The sequence below is a fragment of the Mustelus asterias genome, chromosome 11 (genome assembly GCF_964213995.1).
Source record: "Mustelus asterias chromosome 11, sMusAst1.hap1.1, whole genome shotgun sequence".
Taxonomy (NCBI): domain Eukaryota; kingdom Metazoa; phylum Chordata; class Chondrichthyes; order Carcharhiniformes; family Triakidae; genus Mustelus; species Mustelus asterias.
In genome coordinates, this window is record NC_135811.1 from 44,058,515 (window position 1) to 44,084,980 (window position 26,466).

The window sequence follows — 26,466 nt, forward strand, 5'->3', positions numbered from 1 at the left end:
TTTTGCAAACCTTCCATTGTCACATGACCCTAGCTGTCATGGATCTAAAGATATGTGACGGAGAGAAATATTTTAATTCTAAGCGCTATAGACCTCACGGCCAGATTTAGTCTTACTATATTAACACACAGTAAGGAACAAAGTGTCTTTACAGACAAAATCACGGGAAATGTTAGTTGATCATCAAGACTCCTGGCCAGGTAGGTTTGAAATCTGCTGCAAGTTAACACCCACCCTATTGTAAAAGGGGGTAATTGCGGTCAGTCAGTCATCATGTTCCCACTAACTGGTTAGGAAAACAAAATTCTTGCAACAGTTCACCAGACTCTCATACAACTCCTGTTACTTTTTACAGATCTGAATGCATTCAATAGACTATACATTAAACAGGAATTATTTTAATTTTCTAACTATTTATCATGGGTATCCTTCATCCAGAATAACTGCTTAACAAGATCATTTTGGTGAAGTAGGGCTGTTATTTCCTCATGACAGTGAAACCATTATCGGAAAAACCATCTGATTCACTAATGTCCTTTAACGAAGGAAATTTGCCATCCTTACCCTGTCTGGCCTACATGTGACTCCAGAGCCACAGCAACGTGGTTGATTCTCAACTGCCCTCCAAGGGCAACTAGGGATGGGCAATAAATGCTGGCCCAGCCAGCGACGCCCACGTCCCACAAATGAATTTTAAAAATCTGAACAAAGATACAGATAAATTGGAAATAGCCTACCCAGAATTATAACTTGAGACTCCTTAAAATGGGTCCAAATCAACCAAAAATGTTTGATTGTACCTTGTTTTTGTCGTATAGACCGTGGTTATCCAGCATCATGTTTTTCTCAAAGTGTGTATATCTTCTTAAGTCACGTTCAAAGTGCTAAATAAATACAAAACAGGAACAGAAGTTATTAAACCACATTAGGACTGGAATTTTCCCGTCCCGCCTGCCACTGGAATCGTAATGGGCGGGGGGCAACCCATGCCTTTGACCTCAGGCAGGGTTCTCCAGTTTTGGGGCGAGCGCGCCTGGAAAATCCCACCCTAAGAGTTTGATACTAAAGCTTGCAATGTCACTCACATATTAACCAAAAGGTTGATCCAAGAAAATCACATTGTTTTTATGGCGGCTCAGCACCAAGGATTGGCAGGACATTGGAGAGCATGATGTGTGTCTACAACTAGGCACTGAGTGAGCACAGAGGAGAAAATACTCTGTTTCAACATGGAAGGCGATAAATGAAGAGGCAAGTCACTCTCAAACTCCCACATGAAGCATGCTGTACAGGAGGAGGAAATAGTGAGTTATATCCTGACAGTCCACCACTCGGGGATCTGACACAGACTCCAGTCTGGACGACGAAATGGTTTGAAAGTACATAAAAAGTGAACAAGATATAAATCAGGTGTAACTGGATTTTTAAACACAAAAACAGAAAATGCTGGAAAACCCAGCAGGTCTGACAGCATTCGTGGAGAGAGAATAGAGCCAATGTTTCTGGATGACCCTTTGTCAGAGCTTTGTCACCCAGACTCGAAAGGTTGGCTCTATTCTCTCTCCACGAATGCTGTCAGACCTGCTGAGTTTTTCCAGCATTTTCTGTTTTTGTCTCAGATTCCAGCATCCGCAGTATTTTGGCTTTATGATGGTCAAGTGAAATTTGAAGCACACAACTGGCCCTGAAAAGATAATTTTATCATCACAAGGCTGGATTTTGATGCTAAGGCCGGAATTTTACCGACACGCCCACCCCGATTCCGGGGGCAGGCTCGGCTCGGAGAACTACATTCTCCATTGGCCTCGGGCGGGATCGTACGAACCCCGGGCGGACGTGCCGGTAAAATTCCGCCCTAAGTGTGCATTGTCACTCACACATTAAGTAAAAGGTTCTTCCACTCATCAACCCACAGCCTGAAATTGTACGTCAGGGAGTGGGGCCGATTACTTGCCACTTAAGTGTCTCATCGCATCCTTTCCCATATTTTTACTGCGCTGAGGTGTGTCCACACAGGAAGCCCAGCAGTTGATGTCAGGCAAACTCTCCCCCACCCCCTTACCAGCCACTCTGGCCATCCCTCTCTTTATCCCTCCCTTCTACCCCTGAAACCCAGCCCTCCACCCACCTCAACCCCCATATTGGACTTACCTGGATTCCTCAGCGTGGTGGGACTGCCTGCAGTCCCGGCGGTGGCTACCCTTGTCAGCCGCCATTGCCGGGGCTTCAGAATTGCCACCCATCTGATTGGCCAACAGCCAAGGCAGGACTCTTGCTGAGATAGGGCAGGGGTTTTGCCAAAGGTCTGGCTGGGTCTAATGTTAAATTGCTGTGAGGCAGCCGTTGGGATTATGAGTGATCTCCCACTCTCTCCCCAACACCTCTCCAACTTCTAACTGTGAAATCCAACCTGTTGAATGCCATTAATGATTTATTAGTAGATTTTTAAAGATAACTCTTTCTAAATAATTTTTAATACATTTTTTTCCAGAAACTTTTAGGTCGGAATCTTATCACCATTCACGCTGGTGGCATTTTTCCATCCTGCTGCAGCGAACGGAGATTTGGCGTGAATGGCTGGTAAAATCGTGCCACAAGTTTCTTCACCCAATGTGTGTGTCGCAATCTTTAGTTTACTCTATATATGGAGTTCAGGAATAGAGAGGCCCGTAGAAATAGGTGCACAAATCTCTGAAGGTAGCAGGACCGATTCAGAAAGTGGACAAAATGCCGTACGGGATCCTGGGCGTTATAAATAAGAACATAAAAGTACAAAAGCAAAAAAAGTTATGAAGAATCTTTCTGAGGTACTAGTTTGGCCTCAGCTGGAGAATTGTGTTCAATCCAGGGCACCCCTGTAGAAGGATGTGAAGGTTTTAGAAAAAGTGTTGAAAAGATTTACAAGAATGGTTCCTGGGATGAGGGGCTTCCGTTAAATGGATTTTTAAAAATTACTGTCCCTTCATGGAATGTGAACATTGCCTCTTCAAGACCACATCAAACCCTAACCCATATTTTTACCGTGCTGTAATTGCCCTTGAACTGAATGGCAGATAAGAGTCAATCGCATTGCTATGGGTCTAGAGTCAGATGTAGGCCAGACGAGGTAAGGATGGCAGATTTAAACCTAAACCTCAGCGGTGGTAAAAATATGGGTAAGGATGTGCAGTGCCCAAAGTTGACCACAATTCTCCAGCTGAGGCTAAACTAATGCTTTATAAAGTTCATCATTCATCACTTTATGAATCGGTCCTGCCATCCCCAGTTGCCCCTGAACTGAATGGCAAATAAGTCAACCACATTGCTGCGGGTCTGGACTCACATGTGGGCCAGTCAAAGCAAGGATGGCAGATTTCCTTCCCTAAAGGAAAATTAGTGAACCAATTGGGTCTTTATCACAATCGATGATAGTTTCATGGTCACTATTACTGAGACTGGCTTTCAATTCCATTGAGTCATACAGTCATTGAGGTTTACAGCATGGAAACAGGCACTTCAGACCAACTTGCCCACGCTGCCCTGTTTCTACCACTAAGCTAGTCCCAATTGCCCACATTGGCCCATAACCCTTTATACCCATCTTACCCATCTAACTGTCTAAATGCTTTTTGTACCTACCTCTACTACTACCTTTGGTAGCTCGCTCCAGCCACTCACTACCCTCTGTGAAAAAATTGCCCCTCTGGACCCTTTTATAGCTCTCCCCTCTCACCTTAAACCTGTGCCCTCTAGTTTTAGACACCTCTACCTTTGGGAAAAGATGTTGACTATCTACCTTATATATGTCCCTCATTATTTTATAGACCTCTATAAGATCACCTCCAAGCCTCCTATACTCCAGGGAAAAAAGTCCCAGTCTATCCAGCCTCTCCTTATAACTTAAACCATCAAGTCCCGGTAGCATCCTAGTAAATCATTCTGCACTCTTTCTAGTTTAATAATATCTTTTTTATAATAGCGTGACCAGAACTGTACATAGTATTCCAAGTGTGGCCTTACTAATGTCTTGTACAACTTCAGCAAGACGTCCCAACTCCTGTATTCAATGTTCTGACCAATGAAACCAAGCATGCCGAATGCCTTCTTCACCACCCTGTCCACCTGTGACTCTACTTTCAAGGAGTTACGAACATGTACCCCTAGATCTCTTTGTTCTATAACTCTCCCCAACACCTTACCATTAACTGAGTAGGTCCTGCCCCGATTCAAACTACTGAAATGCATTGATTGGCAGTGATTGATGCAGTGATTGACAAAATACCCAAAGATGACATGAAGAAAATCTTTTTTGCACAGCAAGTAGTTCAGATTTGAAATGGACTGCTTAAGATTAGGAAGATCAATGGAATGTTGTTGTTTATTGCAGGAGGAATGGAATGTAAAAGTAGGGAAATTTTGCTGCCTCTGTACGGGGCGTTGATGAGGCCCCATGAGGAGTGTTGTGTACAGCTTTAATCCGTTTATGTAAGACCAGTCATAATCACATTAGAAACAGTTCAGAGAAGGTTCACTTGAGTGATTCCTGGGCTGAAGGGGTTATCGTATGAGGAAAGGTTGGACAAGTTGGACCTGTATGTTTATTGAAGTTTAGAAGATTAAGAGGTGACCTTATTGAAACATAGAAGATACTGAGAAGACTTGACAGAGTGGACACAGAGAATGTTTCCCCTTACGGAAGGGACAAGAACTAAACACCACCACTTAAAAATCAGGGATAGCCCATTTAAGACAGACATGGAGATTTTTTCTCTCTCTCTTGAGAGTTAAGAGTCTGTGGAATTCTCTTCCTCAGAGAGCAGTGGGGGCTGGATTACTGAAAGTTTTTAACGCTGAGTTAGTGAAGGGTCATCCAGACTCGAAATGTTGACTCTATTCTCTCTCCACATACTGTCAGACCTGCTGAGATTTTCCAACATTTTCTGCTTTTGTTTCAGAATCCAGCATCCACGGTATTTTGCTTGTATTTTAGTTAGATTCTTGGTTGATGAGGGAGTCAAAAGGTATAGGGAATAGACAGGAAAGTGGAGTTGAGGCTACAATCAGATCAGCCTTGATCTTATCAAATGGCAGAGTAGGCTTGAGGGGCTGAATGGCCTACATGTATGTTCATGTGAGAATGCGGTGGAGATTCAATTGTGGATTTGAAAAGAGAATTGGATCAGCAACCTGAAGTGAAGATTTGTAGACCTACCAGAAAGTTGGGGGAGTGGGGCTAGGTGTTAGCGTGACAGATGGAATCCTCCCCCTGTGCTGTAACCATTTTCCATTACACCATTTCTAAGCATAAAGGTAATGATGCAGAGCGACACCAACAGTGTGGGTTCAATTCCTGTACCAGCTGAGGTTATTAATGAAGGTCCCGCCTTCTCAACCTATTCCCTTGCCTGAGGTGTGGTGATCCTCAGGTTAAATCACCACCAGTCAGCTCTCCGCCTCAAAGGGGAGAGCAGCCTATGGTCATCTGCAACTATGATGATTTTATCTTTTATTTGTCAGGAAAAGTGATTTATTCATTCCTTTTTGATTTTCCATTTGAGTGTCTTAAAATCCTTTAATATGATTAATTACTTGGACAGCCTGATGACATCACAGCAGCTCAAGCCCAGTAATGAACACTGTTTCAATTGCAGTAATACTGCACAGAAATAGAACTGAAATTCTCTTCAGAGATATTGCGAGATTTCTCAGTGTGGCTTATTTTAAGAACATAAGAACTCGGAGCAGGAGTAGGCCATCTGGCCCCCCGAGCCTGCTCTGCCATTCAATAAGATCGTGGCTGATCTTTTCGTGGACTCAGCTCCACTTACCCGCCCGCTCCTCATAACCCTTAATTCCTTTACTGTTCAAAAATCTATCTATCTTTGCCTTAAAAACATTCAATGAGGTAGCCTCAACTGCTTCACTGGGCAGGGAATGCCGCAGGTTCACAACCCTTTGGGTGAAGAAGCTCCTCCTTTGAGGTCAGGGGTGAGCACCCTTGTGTCTCCAGACTGTTATCTTCAGCAAGAAAGTACTGAGAAAATGTTTTTTTTTTCCAGTCGTGAGAAGGTCGGCCATTTTTGTTTCAACATGGCTTACGTCATCCCAGTACGTCACGTAAACAAACAAAACCTCAATCGTCGATAATTTTTCACGAAGCCAATGCTGCTGCCTTGCTAACAGTTAACTGCTGCATTTTGATTGGCATGGCCTGTATAATTTGGAGTTGACCCATCACGCTTAGACAACTAATTATTGTAAACTGCACGGTAAAATACTCTTCGACAAGGAAAGTGGTAATTATGTTAGACACAGAAATCCCTGGTCTCCCAGCGTTCATTCCCTGAAAACAAACTTAAAAAGAATGGGTTAACCTTTCCACTGAATAGTGACGATGTTTGAAATACACTAAACAATCAGAGCAGGTGTGATTTCAGAGTTTGTCTCTTAGGTAAAAATAGCACCTTGGATACATTCCGTGATATTTCAAGGATATTGTTAAATTGCATCCCCTATGAGCTCAGCTGAAACGAGTTGCGATTCCGATGGCGCAGTGCTAGCACGTTGCTGAATTTTTTGGGATTATGTTCTTGGAATGGGCAGAAAGAGAATCTTTCAAGTCTCTGCCGCAATTATAAGTTCAAACTGCAGCAGATGTTGTAGAAAAGGTAGCATAACAACCGTGTGCAACAAAACACAACTGGAACAAGAACAGATGTCTCATTAAGTCGATGCTGGTGCTTAGTCAAAAATCAGGAAGTCTTGGAAAATTTCGACTGGCTTACAAATAGGCGAGTGACAGATTGTACTTTTGCAAAGGAATGTTCCAGGAACTGTGCTCCAGCAAACAGTATTTAAATCTGTGTTTAAACCTTCAAATACAAGGGACATAATAGCAGGATTAGCTGTGTATGAATGAATGTGCATCAAACATTGCTGTTATTATGTATAGACGATTTGGACAGATGCCAAATATCATGAAGCTCTTTTACACTTGCTATTAATTTTGCTTAAATGCTAGTGGCTCTTGTGAAACTGCCGCAGTTACAATTTTGTACCCAGCTGACAGTTTGACTTAGCCTCTTGTAGTAGATGCAGCTTGGACTTTTGACCATTGACCTTCACTTCCATTCTGGAGTGGATTTTGTAGGATCGCAATAAAAAAAAAGAAAACGAGGAAAGGAGAACACAAAAAATTAAAGTACAAACAGAAAATGCTGCTCAAACTCAGCAGGTCTGGCAGCATCTGTGGAGAGAGAAACAGAGTTATTGTTTTGAGTCCATATGACCCCTCTGCAGAACTAAAGAGAGGTAGCAATGTAATGAATTATATAGCTGGAAAGGGAGGTGGAGGTGGTCAGGAAGACTAGAAGGACATGGATAGGGCAGAGCAATGAAGAGATTGATAAAGGTGCCATGCACATAAGTCAAAGGATGATGTTAATGATGCCAATAAGGACAGAAGAGTGTCAATAGTGGCAAAAACTAAGATAGCGAAATATACCAATAGGAGAATAAAGATCAGTGCTCAATGGGGGCAAAACTGAACAACAATGGACAGGTGGCCCTGTGGGAGAGGGATGGGGCTGAGTTGGGGAGGGCCAAGGGAACCAAAAAATTAAAACAAATGGGCAGTCAAGATGGAGGGGAAAGTTCACAGTCTACACAATCATCTCCAGACTGTTGTCCCTTTTTTTTTGTTTTTACCTAGTTTTGTTGTGTAGGTTTTATGTTAGAAAGGATGTATTTGCTTTTATATGATACCTCAGGATGCCTCAGAACGCTTTACAGCTAATGAAGAACTTATGAAATACTGTTACTGTTGTAATGTAGGAAACAAGGCAGTCAATGTGTGCATGGAAAGCTCCCACAAATAGAAATGTGATATTGACCAGATAATCTGGTTTAGCAACATCGATGGAGGGATAAGTATTGGCTGGCCATGAGGAGAACTCACATACTCTAATTTGAAATATTGCCATCAGATATCTTGTAGTCACTCGAGAGATCAGATAGGTCCTCAGTTTAATGGTTTTATCCAAAAATGGCATCTCCTGCACCCCTAAGTATTTAATTATGCAACAATAACTGTTTTTAGCATCTAAATAACGTTGAATGGAATAATGATAGCCAGGTCGCTATTCAGATCTGCTCCTGCTTTGCTAGTGTTGCCTTGTTGTTAACACAAGGGAGAAGATTGCAGGGGCCCTGATGGAGATATTTAAATTTTTGCTGGCCACGGGTGAAGTGCCGGATGACTGCAGGATAGCTAATGTGGTACCTCTATTCAAGAAAGGCAGCAGGGACAAGCCAGGTAATTACATGCCAGTTAGTCTAACATCACTGGTAGGGAAATTATTGGAAAAATATCTGAGGGATAGAATTAATCAATACTTGGGAAGGCGGGGATTGATCAGGGATAGTCAGCATGAACTTGTTGGTGGGACATTCCTATTGATGAGGAAAGCACTGTAGATGTGGTTTACATGGACTTCAGTAAGGCCTTTAACAAGGTCCCACATGGAAGGTTAGTCCAAGAGCTTAGAGCCCATGGGATCCATGGCAAATTGGATCCAAAATTGGCTTGTTAATAGGAGGCAAAGAGTGATGCTGGAGGACTGCTTTTGTGATTGGAAACCTGTGACCAACAGTGTACCACAGGGATCGGTGCTGGGACCCTTGCTGTCTGTTATATACATTAATGATTTGTATGTGAATGTAGAAGGTATAATTAGTAAGTTTGCAGATGCCATGAAAATTGGTGTTTTTGATAGGGAGGAGGATAATCCTAGGTTACAGACTGATAATGATCAACTGGTAAATTGGGAAGAGCAATGGCAGATGGAATTTGATCTTGATAAATGGGAGGTTCTTGTTTCGGTAGGATATATACATTGAATGGTAGGCCCCCAGGGAGTATTGAGGAACAAAGAGACTATGGTGTACAAGTCCATGGATCCCTGAAGGTGGCAGCACAGATAGATACGGTGGTGAAGAAGGCATACGGAATGCTTGCCTTCATTAGCAGGGGCATAGAACATAGGAGCAAGGTGAATTGGTACAACGTTAAGGACACTGGTTAGGCCACAGATGGAATATTGTGTGCAGTTCTGGTCACCACACTATCAGCAGGATGTGACTGCACTGGAGAGGGTGCCAAGGAGATTCACCAGGATGTTGCCTGGAATGAAAAGTTTCAGATATAAGGAGAGATATAAGGCCTATCTTGATAGGCTATATTCATTTTCCCTGGAGTAGGGGAGGCTGAAGGGAGGCATACAAAATTATGAGGGGCATAAATAGGGTAGAACATAGAACAGGGTAGATGGTAAGAATCTTTTTCCCAAGGCAGAGGTGTCTAAAACCAGAGGGCATAGGTTTAAGGTGAGGAGTAAGTGGTTTAAGAGGGGATCTGAGGAAAATATTTTTCACCCAGAGGGTGGTGGAAATATGGAACGTGCTGCGTGAGGTGGTGGTGGAGACAGATTTCTCACAACATTTAAGAAGCATCTGGATGTGCACTTAAATCACCAAGGCATTGTAGGCTGTAGAGCAAGTGCTGGTAAATGGGATTAGTATAGATTGGTGTTTGACGGTCGGCATAGACATGCTACATGACTATATGACTCTCATTCCTCATTGCGCAAGTGACACCAGTGACATGGGAACAGTTCCCAAGAATTACCAATCTAAAAGTAGAAGTTGGTCAGCCACAGGAGATAGCAATCTGATGTTAACACAAACTGTGGATGCAGAGAATCATGCCTTCACTGTTTATTCCTGGAACTAAGCCTTGACTGAGTGTAGCCTCATGTATTCATTGTAGAGTGATAGCTACATGGAATATGATACTTGACATTCTGACGGGACATGTTACTGTTAAACAAAGATTCGTAATTTTATATATTCAGATTTATGCTTTTGTTCCTTAAAGATAAAACATTTTTTGCCATTTTACATTTGTGACTATAACTACATAAAGAGTTAATATTTATTGCCTAAATTACCCAAGCACGTTAATCTGGAAACAGAAGATTCTCTCACGCCCATCCAGCCAAACTAAACTCTGCATAATTAGGAATCTACAGATGCCTGTACCTCCTGTTACAGAAGCTTCATTGACACCCGGGAGGTAGGTGCCTGGAACAGTACGTTAGGAATTTGACATTAAAATAAGTAGCTCCACAAACAACTCAGAATTTCTAAAGATGCATTTCACTATTTCACACCTACAAGCATGTAAAACACTTCTACTTTAACATTATGCAAATCAGTGCCAGAAATTAAGTAGGAATATTTGGTGGGACTATTCTTTGTGACCCAAAAATGAGAAATTATTGAAAAATTCGGTGAAACAAAAGTAAACTCGAATCTATTTTAATTTAAATATGGGAGAAGAAGGGAAATTTTATCCCGATGTTCTGCAGGCTCATGGTGCATGCAACCTCCACCCTGCCCCAAGAATGCCAACCCTGCACACGTAGACAGGGCCCAAGTGTACATGGTGCTGAACTCCCAACTCTACAGGAAATAATTTACTGATTTGAGTTCACGCCTCAAGGGTGTGTTGGTGTCATTGCTTCCTCCAGAATTATTGTAATTATGCAGATTTGTCCACCTACAATGCATCTTCCTGTGGTCTTTTCAGACACAGCTATTCAATTTGCTGAGTGCCCATTGAGCGGGGGCAGCGGGAAACCTCCATGTTATTCTTTGTAGAAAAATACTTTTTAAAGCATGGCTGGATGATTAGCCATATCGGAATTCTTCCTGTTGTTTATGTCAAATTGCTCTTGGAATATTATGGATAGTACAATATGTTTTTCTCCTGCTTATGGCTGTTTTCTATGTTCACCACTCCCTTTGTTCAACACCTCAACATCGGATTCTTGCTGCCTCCAGTTGGATTTCATGACTTCAAGCTCAGTACCCACCAGAGACATTTCCTCAGTCTTCCCAACCCGGATCAGATAGAGGAAGCAAAACCCCACACAAGGAAAGGCATCATCATCTTCAGGTACCTCCAGTCACCATCTAGACATCTGCAATCACTTGAGTTGCGCCTTTTAAAAAAAAATAATTCAAGGAATGTTGGGGTAACTACCCAAACTCATTACCCTTGACTTCTAACAACAATCAAGAAGCTCAAAACCATCTAGGACTAAACAGCTCACTTGATCAGTACCTTGATCCAACTTAAGCACTCACTTCCTCCACCACCAACATACCATAGCAGCAGCGCATGCCATCTACAAGATCTACTGCAACAACTCACCAACTCTTTGACAGTATTTTCCAAAGTCATGAACTCTATCACCTAGAAAGACAAGGGCAACAGATGCATAGGAACATTAGGGGCAGCAGTGGTTAGCACTGTTGCCTCTCAGTGCCAGGGACCCGGGTTCAATTCTTGGCTATATGAAGTTTGCACGTTCCCCCCGTGTCTGCGTGGGTTTCCACCGGGTGCTCCGGTTTCCTCCCACAGTCCAAAGATGTGCAGGTTAAGTGGATTGGCTATGCTAAATTGACTCTTAGTGTCTGGGGGACTAGCTAGGGTAAATGCATGGGGTTATGGGGATAGGCCCTGGGTGGGACTGTGGTTGGTGCAGACCCGTTGGGCCGAATGGCCTCCTTCTGTACTGTAGGATTCTATGATTACCAAACACCATCAGATTAGGGATTCCCTTCACTGTCACCAGAACAGAGTTCTGAAAATCCTTTCTCATCTGCACCAAGGGTGTACCTGCACCACATGGACTGCAGTAGTTCAAGAAGGCAGCTCACTACAGCTATCTCAAGGCCAATTAGGTTTGGACCGCAAATGCTGGTGTTGCACACCCGAGGAACATATTTTTAAAAAGCCATAGTGGGCTTTCACTCCACGATTTAAACAAGAAACTTGATGCTCCATTGAATATCCAGTTCATAGGGTCTCTTATAGGGCACTTAGGTCCATTGCTGAAAAAGGTACAAGGATGTTGCAAAAAGAGCACCTTTTACTATAGTAAGGAAATGGTGACTTGGTTAGATGGCTTGCCATGCAGAACTGTAATTAGTGAAGAATGATCATCCATACAACTATCTTTTGTAACGTTATTAGCATGCTGCTTAAATAATAGCATTTTTATGACCAATTTTTGATTTTATGTATTGGTGGATTGGAATGCCTGGAAAATACAACAAAAATTCTTGCAGAACTTGTATGTCCTGTGTAGTTTCTCATAATATCAAGTAAAGGAACCATAAACTAATAGACTCCAGGACTGAGATTGCACACTGCAGAATATCCATTCCCTGATTTATTTACTGGAACCTGATCTGGAGACTAGGGCCAAGATTTTCTGCACACCGCCCCCGCCTCCTTCCATACTGCGATGTGTTTTCTGGCGATGGAGGGAGCTCACCGTTGTCCACCAAAGTCAATGGTCATTTGCGTTGCCCACCAGCTGCACTGTCAGAAGATCCTGCCAGTTGGAAGGTTAGAAGATCCCAGCCTAGATATTGGGATACAAAGATGAGAAATACTTTTGCCCACTGCAGTGAAAGCATTCTCCAAGGCGGCCTTCACGACACATGACAGCGCAGAGTCGCTGAGCAAAAACTGATAGCCAAGTTCCGCACACATGAGGACGGCCTAAACCGGGATGTTGGATTTATATCACATTATCAGTAACCCCCACAGCTTGCCTCCTGGACTTGCTGGCTGTCCTGTCTGGAGACAATACACACCTCTTTAACCTGTGCTTAATGCTCCCTCCACTCACATTGTCTGTATCTTTATGATCTGGTTGGCTGTAGGGATTCGCATTCTAATCAGTATTCTGTAACTTGATTTTGTGTCTCTGTGCCCTGTTTGAGAGCAGATTTCCACTCCATCTGACGCAGGAGCAGCACTCCGAAAGCTAATGGTATTTGCTACCAAATAAACCTGTTGGACTTTAACCTGGTGCGGTTAAAACTCTTACTGTGAAAGTTACCACCAGATTAATCTGTTTGTGACACTGGATTTATTTTAAACCACTGCTGATAATATTTTCTCGATTTGTCGGTATTTGGTTCAGTGATGCCTCAAACAGTTGAAACCTCCAATAAACAAGCAACAGAAGAAGCCAAAGCACTTCCACCAGGTGACTGAATTCCCCGGAATTCAGGGTTTCACTGGGTTTCTAACAACACCTCATAACATGTATGAATCACAATGGCTACCATTTCCTTACTGACCAAATGGTCTCAAAATCAACTGAAATAAAAATTAGCTGCGTCGCTATCGCCCATTTTACATGGGGCGGAGGGGGTGGCTCAGTATGTAACACCCCTGCCTCTGAGCTAGAAACTCTAAGTTCCAAGTCCCATTCCAGGTCTTATTGGCCACAGAAGGAGCATTCATGACACAGGTTGACAATCAGTCTGATAAACCTTCCAACACTTCCCCACTATTTCCGAAAGAGGGAAAGAAAAGGTGTGTATGAAAGTACAAAACAAACCCATTTTATCCCTTTTGCAAAATGTCAAGATTTATCATTAACTATTGAAACAATAATACATGGTATATTTTTGGGCCCAAAATTATTTAATTATAGTTAAGGCTAGAAATTAGTAGGCAATTGCTTAACTCATTTGTTCAAGATTAAACTTTATGTTCTTCCTTTAAACTACTCAAAAACCGACAGCGGACTCTCAAACCTGCCTTATATTAAGTTGATCTTTCTCTACACCCTAGCTATGACTGTAACACTACATTCTGCACTCTCTCCTTTCCTTCTCTATGAATGGAATGCTTTGTCTGTATAGCATGCAAGAAACAATACTTTTCACTGTATACTAATACATGTGACAATAATAAATCAAATCAAAAATTGAATTATTTAAGCAACATTTCACCAAGTGACATTTCGATTTTTTAAATTTAGCCTCTTGTTAATCACAAATCATTCCTTTTGTAATCATTTGCAAGCAACCTGGATTTTAAAATAGCTGTGCTCTAAAATGTGTTCAGATATAGTTTATCCAGCAGGGCTTACTTTGCTCACCTTGACATTCATTTAAGATTGCAACTGTTAACAGTTACTGCTTGTCTGGTGTCTTTGATTCCTGTTGATCCTCAGTGCCTGGGGTCATAGCAAGTCTTTAAAATCTTCCTGGCACATTGAGGAATGCTTCTGACACCAGTTATTTTTAAAGAACTGAAGCGAATCCCATTTCCCCCTTTGTGTGACATGGTCGCCTTTGAAGGTGATAATGATGTGCTTGCACCAGGTGGCAAAGAACAGGATTTCAGAGGGATCACAGCAATGGGTCCATCTTATATCAGTATTGTGTGATGGTAGGTGCTTTAATTTGATATAATGAGCTTTTTAGTGTGTTCTGAGCAAAAAAAATAGGGACTGGGGAGCTGATTAAAATTTAAACCTAGCTAACTGCTTCAATATGCTCATTGGAATCCAACCTAGGAAGACAGACTGCAACATTCATTATGAGTGCCACCAAAGAGATAGATTGGTTCTTAAATAAATTATAAGTTTTATTAAATAGCTAACGAATTTCTGTCTTTACACACTCAACATTAATCTGCCAGTGTAAGAAGTACCATCCTGTAGGCCAGAATAGGAACCGGGCTTAGTTGTTTCTGATCTTGTGATCAATTTGCCTTTCTTTTCCTAGCCAATTGTTCGCTGCATTCAATAAATGTAGACTACTAATATACTAGGGTCACAGAGACTCAATATCCTAGTGTGGTGAACCATCGTTGGTTCCCACTGTGGGGTTGTTCTAATGTTGTTGTTGGGCTCGGGTGTTCACACTGTGGGATTGTTCTAATGTTGTTGTTGGGCTAGGGTGTTTACACTGTGGGATTAATACACCTGTGGTTGTTACTGTTGTGGCACATCCCAGTCGGGCTCCGCCTCCTGGGAAAGGTATAAGACCCCCTGCTCGGGCGGGACCTCGTCAGTCTGGAGTGGTGTACTTATGTTCTAGTAGTTCCATTGTTAGGCAATAAAAGCCTTCAGTTACCGAAGCCTTGTGTCTTGTGTTCGATTGACGTGCATCACCGAGCTAGTAACAAAAAAAATAAATTCAACTTTAAGAGATAATAAGTTACCTTTTTTGGATTATAGCTGGAATAACACTGAAAGGCGGAACACAGAAGTGTATACCATGTCATCACTCAAGGTCTACAAGTCCCAAAGCAATCAAGGACCTGAACATGTTGTACTTCATCTCTTGACCATCTGTTTATGTCGTCTTATAGGTACCTTCTCCTTTGTTGCCTTTGCAAATTAAAAGTGAGCCAAAAATAGGATGTCAAGGTGAGCTGACTGGACAATCTGTATACCTGGCACACATCCCAACTTTCATAGCAATCACCAAATTTATCGAACCACCTCCTGAAGTCTTTTGTGCTTTTAAAACAAAAAGGACCCAACCGGCAATTTCTGGAATATTTGCTTTGAGGAACTTAGCTATTAGTGGCAACACAATCTAAATGGCCTCTGGGAGCTTCCTTAAGTGCCCCAGAGACTCTCAGGTTGCTGTACAATATCATATGTAACCAGTCGTTTACCATGCACTTAAAAATTGTGTGTATTGGCCAACTGATTGAGAATAAAGAGGGGAAATGAGAGAGCAAAGAGACAAGGAAGAAATATTTTTGCAACAACATGGAGGAAGAAATCTGTAGACAGAATCAATGTAAAATCATCAAAACATTTTTGAAGGGAGGCTGAATAGATTGTAAAAAGATATAGGTGGTAAAAACAAACAGAAAAGAGATCTAGAGAGAGAAAGAGATGGCGAGATGCTGAGAAGTCATGCAGACAGAGAATGAAATGATGCAGACAGAGACTGCAAGGATGGTGTGGAGAGACCAAAGTGTAGATTATGAGTTAAAATGGACAACATTGGCTAGGAAAATAAAAAAGATAGCGAATGTCAACAGGAATTCTCCGGTCGTTCACGCCCTGCCACAGCTGCAAATGACGACGGAGAATTTGGCCACTCAGCTAAATCTCTGTTCACTGTAGTGGGTAGCACAAACCACTAGCTTTTGGAGCGCTGCCCCTTCATCAGGTAACTTACCTGATGAAGGGGCAGCGCTCCGAAAGCTACTGGCTTGTGCTACCAAATAAACCTGTTGGACTTTAACCTAGTGTTGTGAGACTTCTTACTGTGTTTACCCCAATCCAACGCCGGCATCTCCACATCACTGTAGTGGGATCAGAGAATCCCATTGGTGCAAATGGCTGGAGAATTCTGGTCATAATTTCCATTACACATCATATTTATAAGATATTGTCCCAACTTCCAATCTTCCTGATTCTCCACAATGTGCTCATATCCTTGCTAAGACTGTAAGTCCAAGACTGGTGACACATTCCCAGGTCCCAAACTGGTTGCTTCATATCTGACCATTTGGATGTGTTTGTGCGTGAGCCTGCTAGCATTGCTATTTTGAAATTTTTAGTGGGGTTGATTTTAATGACACCCACCTGCTGGAAAGAGGACAGTGAAGTTCCAGAGGTTTTATTCCTGCGTACATTCTGAAATTTATATTCATAGAGCTGTAAAACACTGAAAGAGACCCTTTGGTCCATCATGATTGTGCTAGCCATCTAGCACCTATGTATTCTAATCCCATTTTCCAGCACTTGGTCTGTAGCCATGTATGCTATGGTGTTTTAAGTGCTTATCTACATGCTTCTTAAATGTTGAGGGTTCTCACCTCTACTACACTTTCAGGCAGTGAATTCCACACTTAAGGTTAAACTTCAGGGTTTTTCATTCAGATTAGGTATGTGCCTATTTCAAGAAGAAGCCTTAGAAATTCATGCAAATTTCACTCCTTTAAGTAAAATAGGTCCCCAATACAATTTTAACTGGGGTCTTAGTCATCTTTGTATTCCACCAAACAGAAGCTGTCTGTAACAGACCTAAAGAGGCCCATACATAAGACCCCCCTGAATCCTCTCCTTGTCACTCACCTGAAGGAGGGCAGGCAGCTCTTTGCTTACCGGTGGACACACTTGGGGTTTGAAGTTTATAAAGTTTAGTCTATTTATCAGTGTCACAAATAGGTTTACATTAAAACTGCAATGAAGTTACTGTGAAAATCCCCAAGTTGCCACACTCCGGCACCTGTTCGGGTACACTGAGGGAGAATGTAACACGGCCAATGAACCTAACCAGCAAGTCTTTCGGACTGTGTGAGGAAACCGGAGCACCCAGAGCAAACCCACGCAGACACAGAGAGAATGTGCAGACTCCGCACAGGCAGTGACCCAAACCAGGAATCAGGTCCCTGACTCTGAGGCAGTAGTGCTAACCATTGTGCTACCGTGCCACCCCGAAAATGAACCAGCAGTTATTCATAGAATCATAGAAACCCTACAGTGTAGAAAGAGGCCATTCGGCCCATCGAGTCTACACCGACCACAATCCCACCCAGGAACTATCCCCACATCCCTACATATTTACCCGCTAATCCCTCTAACCTACCCATCTCAAGACACTAAGGGGCAATTTTAGCACGGCCAATCAACCTAACCTTATTAGGTGAGATTCAACAATTAAAATCATTGTGGCTTCATTTTGTCTGTTGTCAGATTTTTAAAATTGATGGGGGTTCAATTCCAAAGTGAAGATTCTCTTTTATACCAAATGATTGCTGTCTAAAATAATTTATAGGAAGCACGTCAAATCCAGTTACCTTCCTATTGAATACAGTCAACTCTGCAAGGATTGGATGGCGGCTAAGGTACAAGATGGACAAAACATTAAATGCAGATTCCAATATAAGGATGGGGCTATTGAGAAGTGGTCTGAGGGCAGCTATACTTTTAAATAATTTGAGAGTTGAGACAAAAAGCGGCTCTGGGGTGGCAATCGCAGGTACACAAAACTGAGAAATACACAGGAATGGTTAATAAATGTTATCGGTGTAATTCCAAGTATCATTATGCAATGCTTTACCCAGCATAATAGAATCAAGTTTTTGAAATGACGCATGAACAGATAATTCCAAGGCTGAAAATGATGATTGGGATTACCGTGAAGGAATTCTGTTGGCCACAGAGTTTAAATCCGTTGATGAGTATTTTGTTAGCTGATTCATTTAACTGTACAGTTTTGGTTAGTGGCTGCACTTCCACAATGTTTGGGGTGAAATGGCCTAACTGCTAACTGGAGTCTGTTGATGAGGCAGATCGGCAGAAGGTCAAGAAGTATGAAAAAAACCACGTGCTTCAGGTTTGGAGATGACAACATGATAGCATCTTCCAAAGTAGTAGTCCTCCCTTGCAGGATAGCTGTGGTTTCTAGTGACATACCTCTATTGTTAAGCAGATCTTTGATGAAAAAAGCACAGATGATGCTAGCCATGAAAAATGACAAAGCAGTTGTGTTTGGGAAGATAATGGATCTACATTTTACTCAGTCAGCCCATTAAAGAAGCCAGGAATTTTAAACAATTCTTGAAGTCTTGTTAACTTCCGGGAGTCATACACTCAGAATTATAACTTACAACTCAGATACCACCCATCACCATCCCTGGTTTCGTATTGCCCCACCAACAGGATAGACCCAGCAGAGGTGGCAGTACAGTGCTATACAGTCAGGAGAGAGTGGCCCTGGGTGTCCTCAAGATTGACGCTGGACCTCCATGGACAGTCATAGCACCAGGTCAAACATAGGCAAGTAAACCTCCTGCTGATTATCATGTACCATTCCCCCACCAGCGGATGAATCAGTTCTCCTCCATGTTGAAAACCAGTTGAAAGAAGCACGGAGGGCGGCAAGGGTGCAAAATGTACTCTGGGTGGGAAACTTCAATGTCCATCATCAAGAGTTGTTCATTTAGTATCACTACCGAGCAAGCAAGCTGTGTCCTAATGGACATAGCTACTAGGCTGGGTCTGCAACATGTGGAGAGGGAGCCAACAAGAGGAAAAAGCCTATTTGACCTCTTACTCGCTAATCTACCTGTGGGAGATGCATCAGTAAGTGACATAGAACATAGAACAGTACAGCACAGAACAGGCCCTTCGGCCCACGATGTTGTGCCGAGCTTTATCTGAAACCAAGATCAAGCTATCCCACTCCCTATCATCCTGGTGTGCTCCATGTGCCTATCCAATAACCGCTTAAATGTTCCTAAAGTGTCCATTCCACACCCCAACCACTCTCTGCGTAAAGAACCTACCTCTGATATCCTTCCTGTATCTCCCACCACGAACCCTATAGTTATGCCCCCTTGTAATAGCTCCATCCACCCGAGGAAATAGTCTTTGAACGTTCACTCTATCTATCCCCTTCATCATTTTATAAACCTCTATCAAGTCTCCCCTCAGCCTCCTCCGCTCCAGAGAGAACAGCCCTAGCTCCCTCAACCTTTCCTCATAAGACCTACCCTCCAAACCAGGAGCATCCTGGTAAATCTCCTCTGCACTCTTTCCAGCGCTTCCACATCCTTCTTATAGTGAGGTGACCAGAACTGCACACAATATTCCAAATGTGGTCTCACCAAGGTCCTGTACAGCTGCAGCATCTATGGGAGATCCCAGTATCTATGGGAGTATGACTGCACAGTCCTTGTGAAGACAAAGTCCCATCTTCACACTGTGGATACCATTCATTATTTTGTGCGGCACTACCACCATGCTAAATGGGACAGACTTTGAACAATCTATCAACTCAAAATTGGGCATCCATGAGGCGCAGTGAACCATCAATAGCAGTCAAATTTTATATTACCACAAACAGTACGCACCCCCCATGGCTTGTCATACCCCCTACTCTACCATTACCATCAAGACAGGGGACCAGCCCTGGTTCAATGAATAGTGCAGAGGGCATGCCAGGTATACTTAAAAATGAGAAAACTAAGCAAACCCACAACCAATGGTTCAGATCTCAGCTCTGCAGTCCTGCCATATCCAGTCATGAATAGTGGTGGACAATTAAACAAATAGCATGGAGGAGTATTCACAAACTTCCCCAACCACAATGACGGGGGATATCAGCACATCAAAGTAAAAGTAAAGTTTATTTATTAGTCACAAGTAGGCTTACATTCACACTGCAACAAAGTTTCTGTGAAAATTCTGTAATCGCCACACTCCGGCGCCTGTTCGGGTACACTGAGGGAGAATTTAGCATGGCCAATGCACCTAATCAGCACGTCTTTCGGACTGTGGGAGGAACACCTGGAGGAACACCTGGAGGAAACCCACGCAGACACAGGGAGAACGTGCAGACTCCGCACAGACAGTGACCCAAGCCGGGAATCGAACCCGAGTCCCTGGCGCTGTGAGGCAGCAGTGCTAACCACTGCAAGAGACAAGGGTGAAACATTTGCAACAATCTTCACTTAAAAGTCGAGTGGATGATCCATCCTGGCCTCCTCCTGAGGTTCCAGAATCATAGATGCCAGCCTTCAAACCAATTGGATTTACTCCACGTGATATCAAGAAACAGCTAAAGGTACTGGATATCGCAAAGGCTCTGGACTCTGACAACATTCCAGCAATAGCACTGACGATTTCTGCACCAGAACTAGCTGTGCCATTAGCCAATCTATTCCAGTACAGCTATAAAACTGACATTTACCCAGCAAAGTGAAAAACTGTCCTGCCCACAAAAGGCAGAACAAATCCAATCTGGCCAATTACCACTGCATCAGTCTATTCTCGATCATCAGCAAAGTGATGGAAAGTGTCAGTGACAGTGCTATCAAGCAACACTTACCCAGCAATAATCTGCTCATTGATGCTCAGTTTGGGTTCTGCCAGGGTCACTCAGCTCCTGATCTTCTTGGTCCAAACATGAACATAACAGCTAAACTCCAGAAGTGAGGTGAGAGTGACTGTCATTGATATCAAGGCAGTGTTTGAGTATGATATCTAGGAGCCCTAGCATAACTGAAGCCATCGAGAATCAAGGGAAAAACTCGCCAGCGCTTGCAAAACGTTTGGCACAAATGAAGATGGTTATTGGATGTCAATCATCTCAGTGCCAGGATATCATTGCAGGAGTTCCTCAGGATAGTGTCCTAGGCCAAACCATCTTCAGCTACTTCATCAATGACCATCCCTCCATCATAAGGTCAGAATGGGAATGTTCATAAATGATTACACAATGTTCAGCAACATTCGCAACTCCTCGGATACTAGAGCACTCCATGTAAGACCTGGACAATATTCAGGATTCGGCTGACCAGTGGCAAGTAATGTTCATGCTACAAGTGCCAGGCAATGGCCATCTACAAAAGAGAGAATTCAACCATCTCCTCTTGACATTCAATGGCATTACCATTGCTAAATCCCCACTATCAACATCCTCAGGTACCATTGGCCAGGAAATGAACCGGACTAGCTATATAAATGCTATGGCTACAAGAGTAGATCAGAGGCTGGGTGTTCAGCAGAGAGGAACTCACTTGCTGACTCCCCAAAGCCTATACACCAACTACAAGGCACAAATCAGGAGTGTGTTAGAATATTCTTCACATGCCTGAATGAGTGCAGTTCCAACAACACTCAAGGCACCCGAGAATCATCCAAGACAAAGCAGCCTGTTTAATTAGCACCTACCCACCACCTTCAACATTTACTCCCTGCATCATTGTGCACATTGGTAGCAATGTGTACCATCTACACGGTGCATTGCAGCAACTCACCATGCAGCAGCACGGTCCAAACCCACAATCTCTACCACCTAGAAGGACAAGGGCAGCAGCAGATACAGGTGAACATCACCACCTGCCAGTTTCCCTCCAAGCCACACACTATCCTGACTTGGAACTATATCACCATTCCTTCACTGTTACTGAGTTAAAATCCTGGAACACCATTGTGGGTATTCTCACAAAACATGGACGGCAGCAGTTCAAGAAGGTAGCACATCGCCTTCTCAAGGGAAATTATGGATGGGCAATAAATGCTGGTCCAGCCAGCAAGTCCCACATCACATAAACAAATAAAAGATTGTGTCATGTCTCTTAAAACATGAAAAGAATTATAAACTGTTAGATCAAACCTTACCTTTTTGCTAATTAAAAAAAGTAGACTCTGCTGTACCAAAAGATGAATGTTATTTTTGGACACATTATAATCAACAAAACCTGGGCCTGAAATTTTAGGAACGTTAACTGCCATAAGGGAGCACCTCCACCTTAATTCTGGAGGACACTTCACTTTGGAGAACTGGAGGCAATCATATTGGTCGGCAGATCTCCAGTTCCTCCAGGCACAGCACTGTTGTGGCCAGAAGAGGCACTGTAGGAATTTAGGCCTATGACTTGGAGGACAGGCAAGTAGCAGGGGTCCCAGAGGGGGAACGTAAGGAACATCTGAGGGGTTGTAGGTAGGGAGGGAGGGAGGGGGGGGGGGGGGGGGGAACGAGAGAGGGGGGTGTGTTTGGGGTCTGGGGGGTTAGGCCAGGAGGGAGTGAGTTTTTCACTGGGATTTAAGGGGAAGCGCCCCCCCCCCCCCGCCCTGAACTGTGATCTGCCTAAAAATTGAGGTTGAATGGGAAAAGGCACTCAAGTGGCCATTTAAGGGTCTTGATGGGGACAAGGGTAGGCTTCCCTCCAAGGCCCTGCCCACCCCAGTGTAAAATCACAACCTGATCAGGGCAGGCAGAAACACAGAGGGAATCCCATCGCAACAATTTTACGCTCCTCCACCTCAGAATCCAGCAGGGGGGGAGAAGAGTATAAAATGGTGGCCCAGGGACTAGAAAATAACCTGTCTCCCCAGCCTGGTATTATAACATACGGGAAGCCATTGAACCTTGCTATATCCACAGAAGCGGTAAAAGCTACCATGTAGTTCCTATGGATTTTGTCCAGAGGCATGGAAACTGCCTATTAACCCCACAACTGAATCACTAATGGGCAACATTACATAGCTTAAGCTTCTGGTCTTTGGAAAGTTTTAATATTACATTTCCAGACTTGCATCTCATGCTGCTGTTCAAACTACAACCAGCAGACATCATAGCAGGACTCCAGGTTGAGAGTCGCATCCTGCTTCTGTAGATGATTTCTGTTAATGCCTGCCGAGCAGGCCAGATCTCATGATACCAACATCATCTCTGTGTTTCACTATAAATCCTTTGAGGATTCCGGCAACTGCACTCTGGGACGGAGAGCGCTGAAGGTGGGCTCACGGGTAGAAAGAGGGAGACAGGTAGAGGCTTCTCCACAAATGAGATGAAGAGAGGAGGAACATTCCAGTGACCTGAGCTGTCTTTCCTTAAGTCAAGTAAAGTGCCACCATGTTGCTGCCTGTTTATTTATGGCCACTATCTACTCTATCACTCATAATGGCTGAACAGAGTAAAAGCCTAGAAATGCCATGTATGCCCTTGGCAACAAACACAGCTATTAAAAAGAGTGTCAGCCAATTGATTTATTTTATTTAGTGTCAATGAAAGAAAGAAACATTTCCATTTAAAAGGCACTGTTCACAATGACTGCCCATCGCATTTTATAGCCAATGCAGTTTTTCGGGGTGTAGTCGCTGTTATAATACAGGAAACATGGGAGCCAATTTGCAAACAGCAAGCTCCCACAAACATCAAGCTGATAATGACCAGATAATCCATTTGTGTGATGTTAATTGAGGGTAAATATGGGCCAGGACAACAGGGATAGCTCCCCTGTTTTTCTTGGAATTTGTGCCATGGGATCGTCCATATCCACCCAAGCAGGATGATGGGGCCTGGGTTTGATGACACATCTAAAAGATCCTACAGTGCAGTGCTCCCTCAGTACTGCACTAGAGTGTCAGCTTTGATCTTTCTGCTGAAGCCATGGGGTGGGACTGGAACCCAGACCTTTGTGACTTAGAAGCAAGCTGGCCTCATTGAAACATTTTACAATTATGGAGGGGGCTTGACAGGGTTGATGTGGAGAGGTTGTTTCCCCTGGCTGAGTAATCTAGAACAAGGGGACATAGTTTCAGGATAAGGGGCCGTAATTTGCGACTGTAATGAGGAGAAATTTCTCATGGGATTATGAATCTTCAAAACTCTCCTATCTTAGAGGCTTGTAGATGGTCCATCGTTAGGCTGGGACTGTCAGAATTGTTGTCTCTCAAGGAATCAAGGAATATGGGGGGCAGGCAGGAAAGTGATGTTGAAGCCAAAGATCAGCCATGATCTTATTGAATGGTGGAGCAGGCTCGGCAACCCTCTACCCCTGCTCCTGTCTCTAATGTCCCCCAATTAATCCACAGCTAATGTTGGAACTTGGGAGTTCAACACATGTGGCTGGCTTCAACACAATTATTCTCAGCAAATTATTTGATGTGACTATCTGCCCTAAAGGGATTTTCAGAGGGCGGCATGGTGACACAGTGGCTAGCACTGCTGCCTCATGGCGCCAGGGATCCGGGTTCAATTCCGGCCTTGGGTGACAGTCTGTACAGAGTCTGTACTTTCTCCCAATGTCTGCGTGGCTTTCCTCCGGGTGCTCCGGTTTCCTCCCACAGTCCAAAAATGTGCAGGTTAGGTGGATTGGCCGTGCTAAATTGCCCCTTAGTGTCAGGGGGGACTAGCTGGACTAAATGCATGGAGTCATGGGAATAGGGCCTGGGTGGGATTGTGGTCGGTGCAGACTCAATGGGCCGAATGGCCTCCTTCTGCACTGTAGGATTCTATGAAAATGTCATTTACTGTGATTTTAGGGAGTTCAAACTGGATGAGCTGGAAATATGGGAACACCGTCGAGGAGAGATACATTTCATGAGCCATTAATGTGTTTATTGACTGCGATGTGAGAATGCTTGGACCCTATTTGCTAAAGATGATTTCCGAAGAGGGATATCCATTCCACTACTTACAGGCTTTTAATAGAATCTGAAAAATAAAGATCGACTCACTCTTGACCCAGTCCATCCTAAGAGCGCAAAGGCAAACTGCTGAGGAGGCACAATGACCAAATCCACACGAATAGCCTTCCAATCCTTGGTCTGAGTCTTCACTTCAGTCTCTGCCCCCTCATTGGGTGGTCTCACCACAGACACAGAGGACGCGCTGAGGCCTCCGTCCTTCACCAGCGCTTTGCTTAATTTTAAGATTAGAAAGCATTTCTCAAAATGATCCATGGCGTCGTACATTTTGCTGGGTAGCTTTCTCTTTTCCAATGTGGCCTCCATAAAATCGCAGTACAGAAGCAAACCCTGAGAAAAGGGAGAAATCATTTGCGAATGAATTACTGACCAAAATCACAAACAGAGGTCGTTCGATGTAAAATTGTCAAATTTACAAAAAAATAGTACGTTGCACACGCCAAGAAAGTTATACCTGCGCATGACCTTTAGTACAATATTTTTATAGCAGCTGTCAAGCCAGTGAAACTCAATTTTTTCCTTCACACTCGTGACAGCTCGCATGTTATTTGACGAAACAGTAAAAAAAAAGAAATGGTTTTGTAAAAGCTTCCCAAGTGACAAATCTCATCTTCCACGTAGAAGGCCAGAGCTGCAGTATCAAGTCACCCTAATTGCTAATGCTAAATCCTTTCAAGATGTTAGTTCTTATGACAAGGTTACGATGCAAAAAGTCAACCCGTGCTTCCTTCAATTTATCATTGGTTTCCAGGCCTCCAGAGGACTGTCAGACTCTTGAGCTGACTGCAAAAGGCATTGTTTTCCACAGCCATGCAGCTGAGCAAAAAGAATCCCATAGTTATGTTTCCGCAGGACAGATACCCAAATAAAATGGGCTATTCTACCGAACTTCATTGTGGTATAGGTGTACTGAGTACATGATTAAACGCAAAATGTCATAAGGGAATAGTGTGGTGGAAATTAGAAACAAAGGCTGGAATTTTACCGCCCCGCCTGCCACATGAATCGGAGTGGGCGAGGGGCAGACATTGGAAAGGTCCGTTGACCTCAGACGGGATTTTACGGTTTCAGGATGAGCCAGGCCGTAAAGTCCCGTCCCAAGTATTTTTTTGCACTACTGCCTCGCAGCGCCAGGGACCCGGGTTCATTTCGGGCTTTGGGTGACTGTGTGGAGTTTGCACGTTCTCCCCGTGTCTGCGTGGGTTTCCTCCAGGTGCTCAGGTTTCCTCCCACACTCGAAAGACGGGCAGGTTAGGTGGATTGACCATGCTAAATCACCCCTTAGGTATTCCAAGATCTGTAGGTTAGGGGGATTAGTGGGTAAACACTTGGGGTAACGGGGATAGGGTCTGGGTAAGACGCTTTATCAGAGAGTCGGTACAGACTCGACGGGTTGAATGACTTCCTTCTGTACTGTAGGGATTCTATGATTTGTCAACAGATGTCTGTGAATGATATGCAAGATATTAATATCTTGAATATGGGGAAAGATAGTGAAGTTGCAAATAAAATAGATTAGCATTTGTTTTTCCTCAGAATATTACCACTGTTTTACAGGGCATTGATGAGACCACATCTGGAAAACAGTGTACAATCTTAGTCTCATTATTTAAGAAAGAAGATAATTGTGTGAGAAGCA

The 26,466-nt window shown here is 43.4% G+C and overlaps 1 protein-coding gene across 2 annotated transcripts in view; it reads right to left on the reverse strand.

The window, feature by feature from the left end:
* dntt (deoxynucleotidyltransferase, terminal) overlaps positions 1-26,466 on the reverse strand; it is a 418,285-nt gene that overhangs the window by 60,594 nt on the left and 331,225 nt on the right. For both annotated transcript variants that reach the window (XM_078223496.1, XM_078223495.1), the window contains 2 exons: positions 24,858-25,157; positions 801-884 (listed from right to left, as the gene is read on the reverse strand). In XM_078223496.1, the coding sequence (XP_078079622.1) occupies positions 801-884; positions 24,858-25,157 (384 nt within the window). The remainder of the gene's footprint in view (positions 1-800; positions 885-24,857; positions 25,158-26,466) is intronic.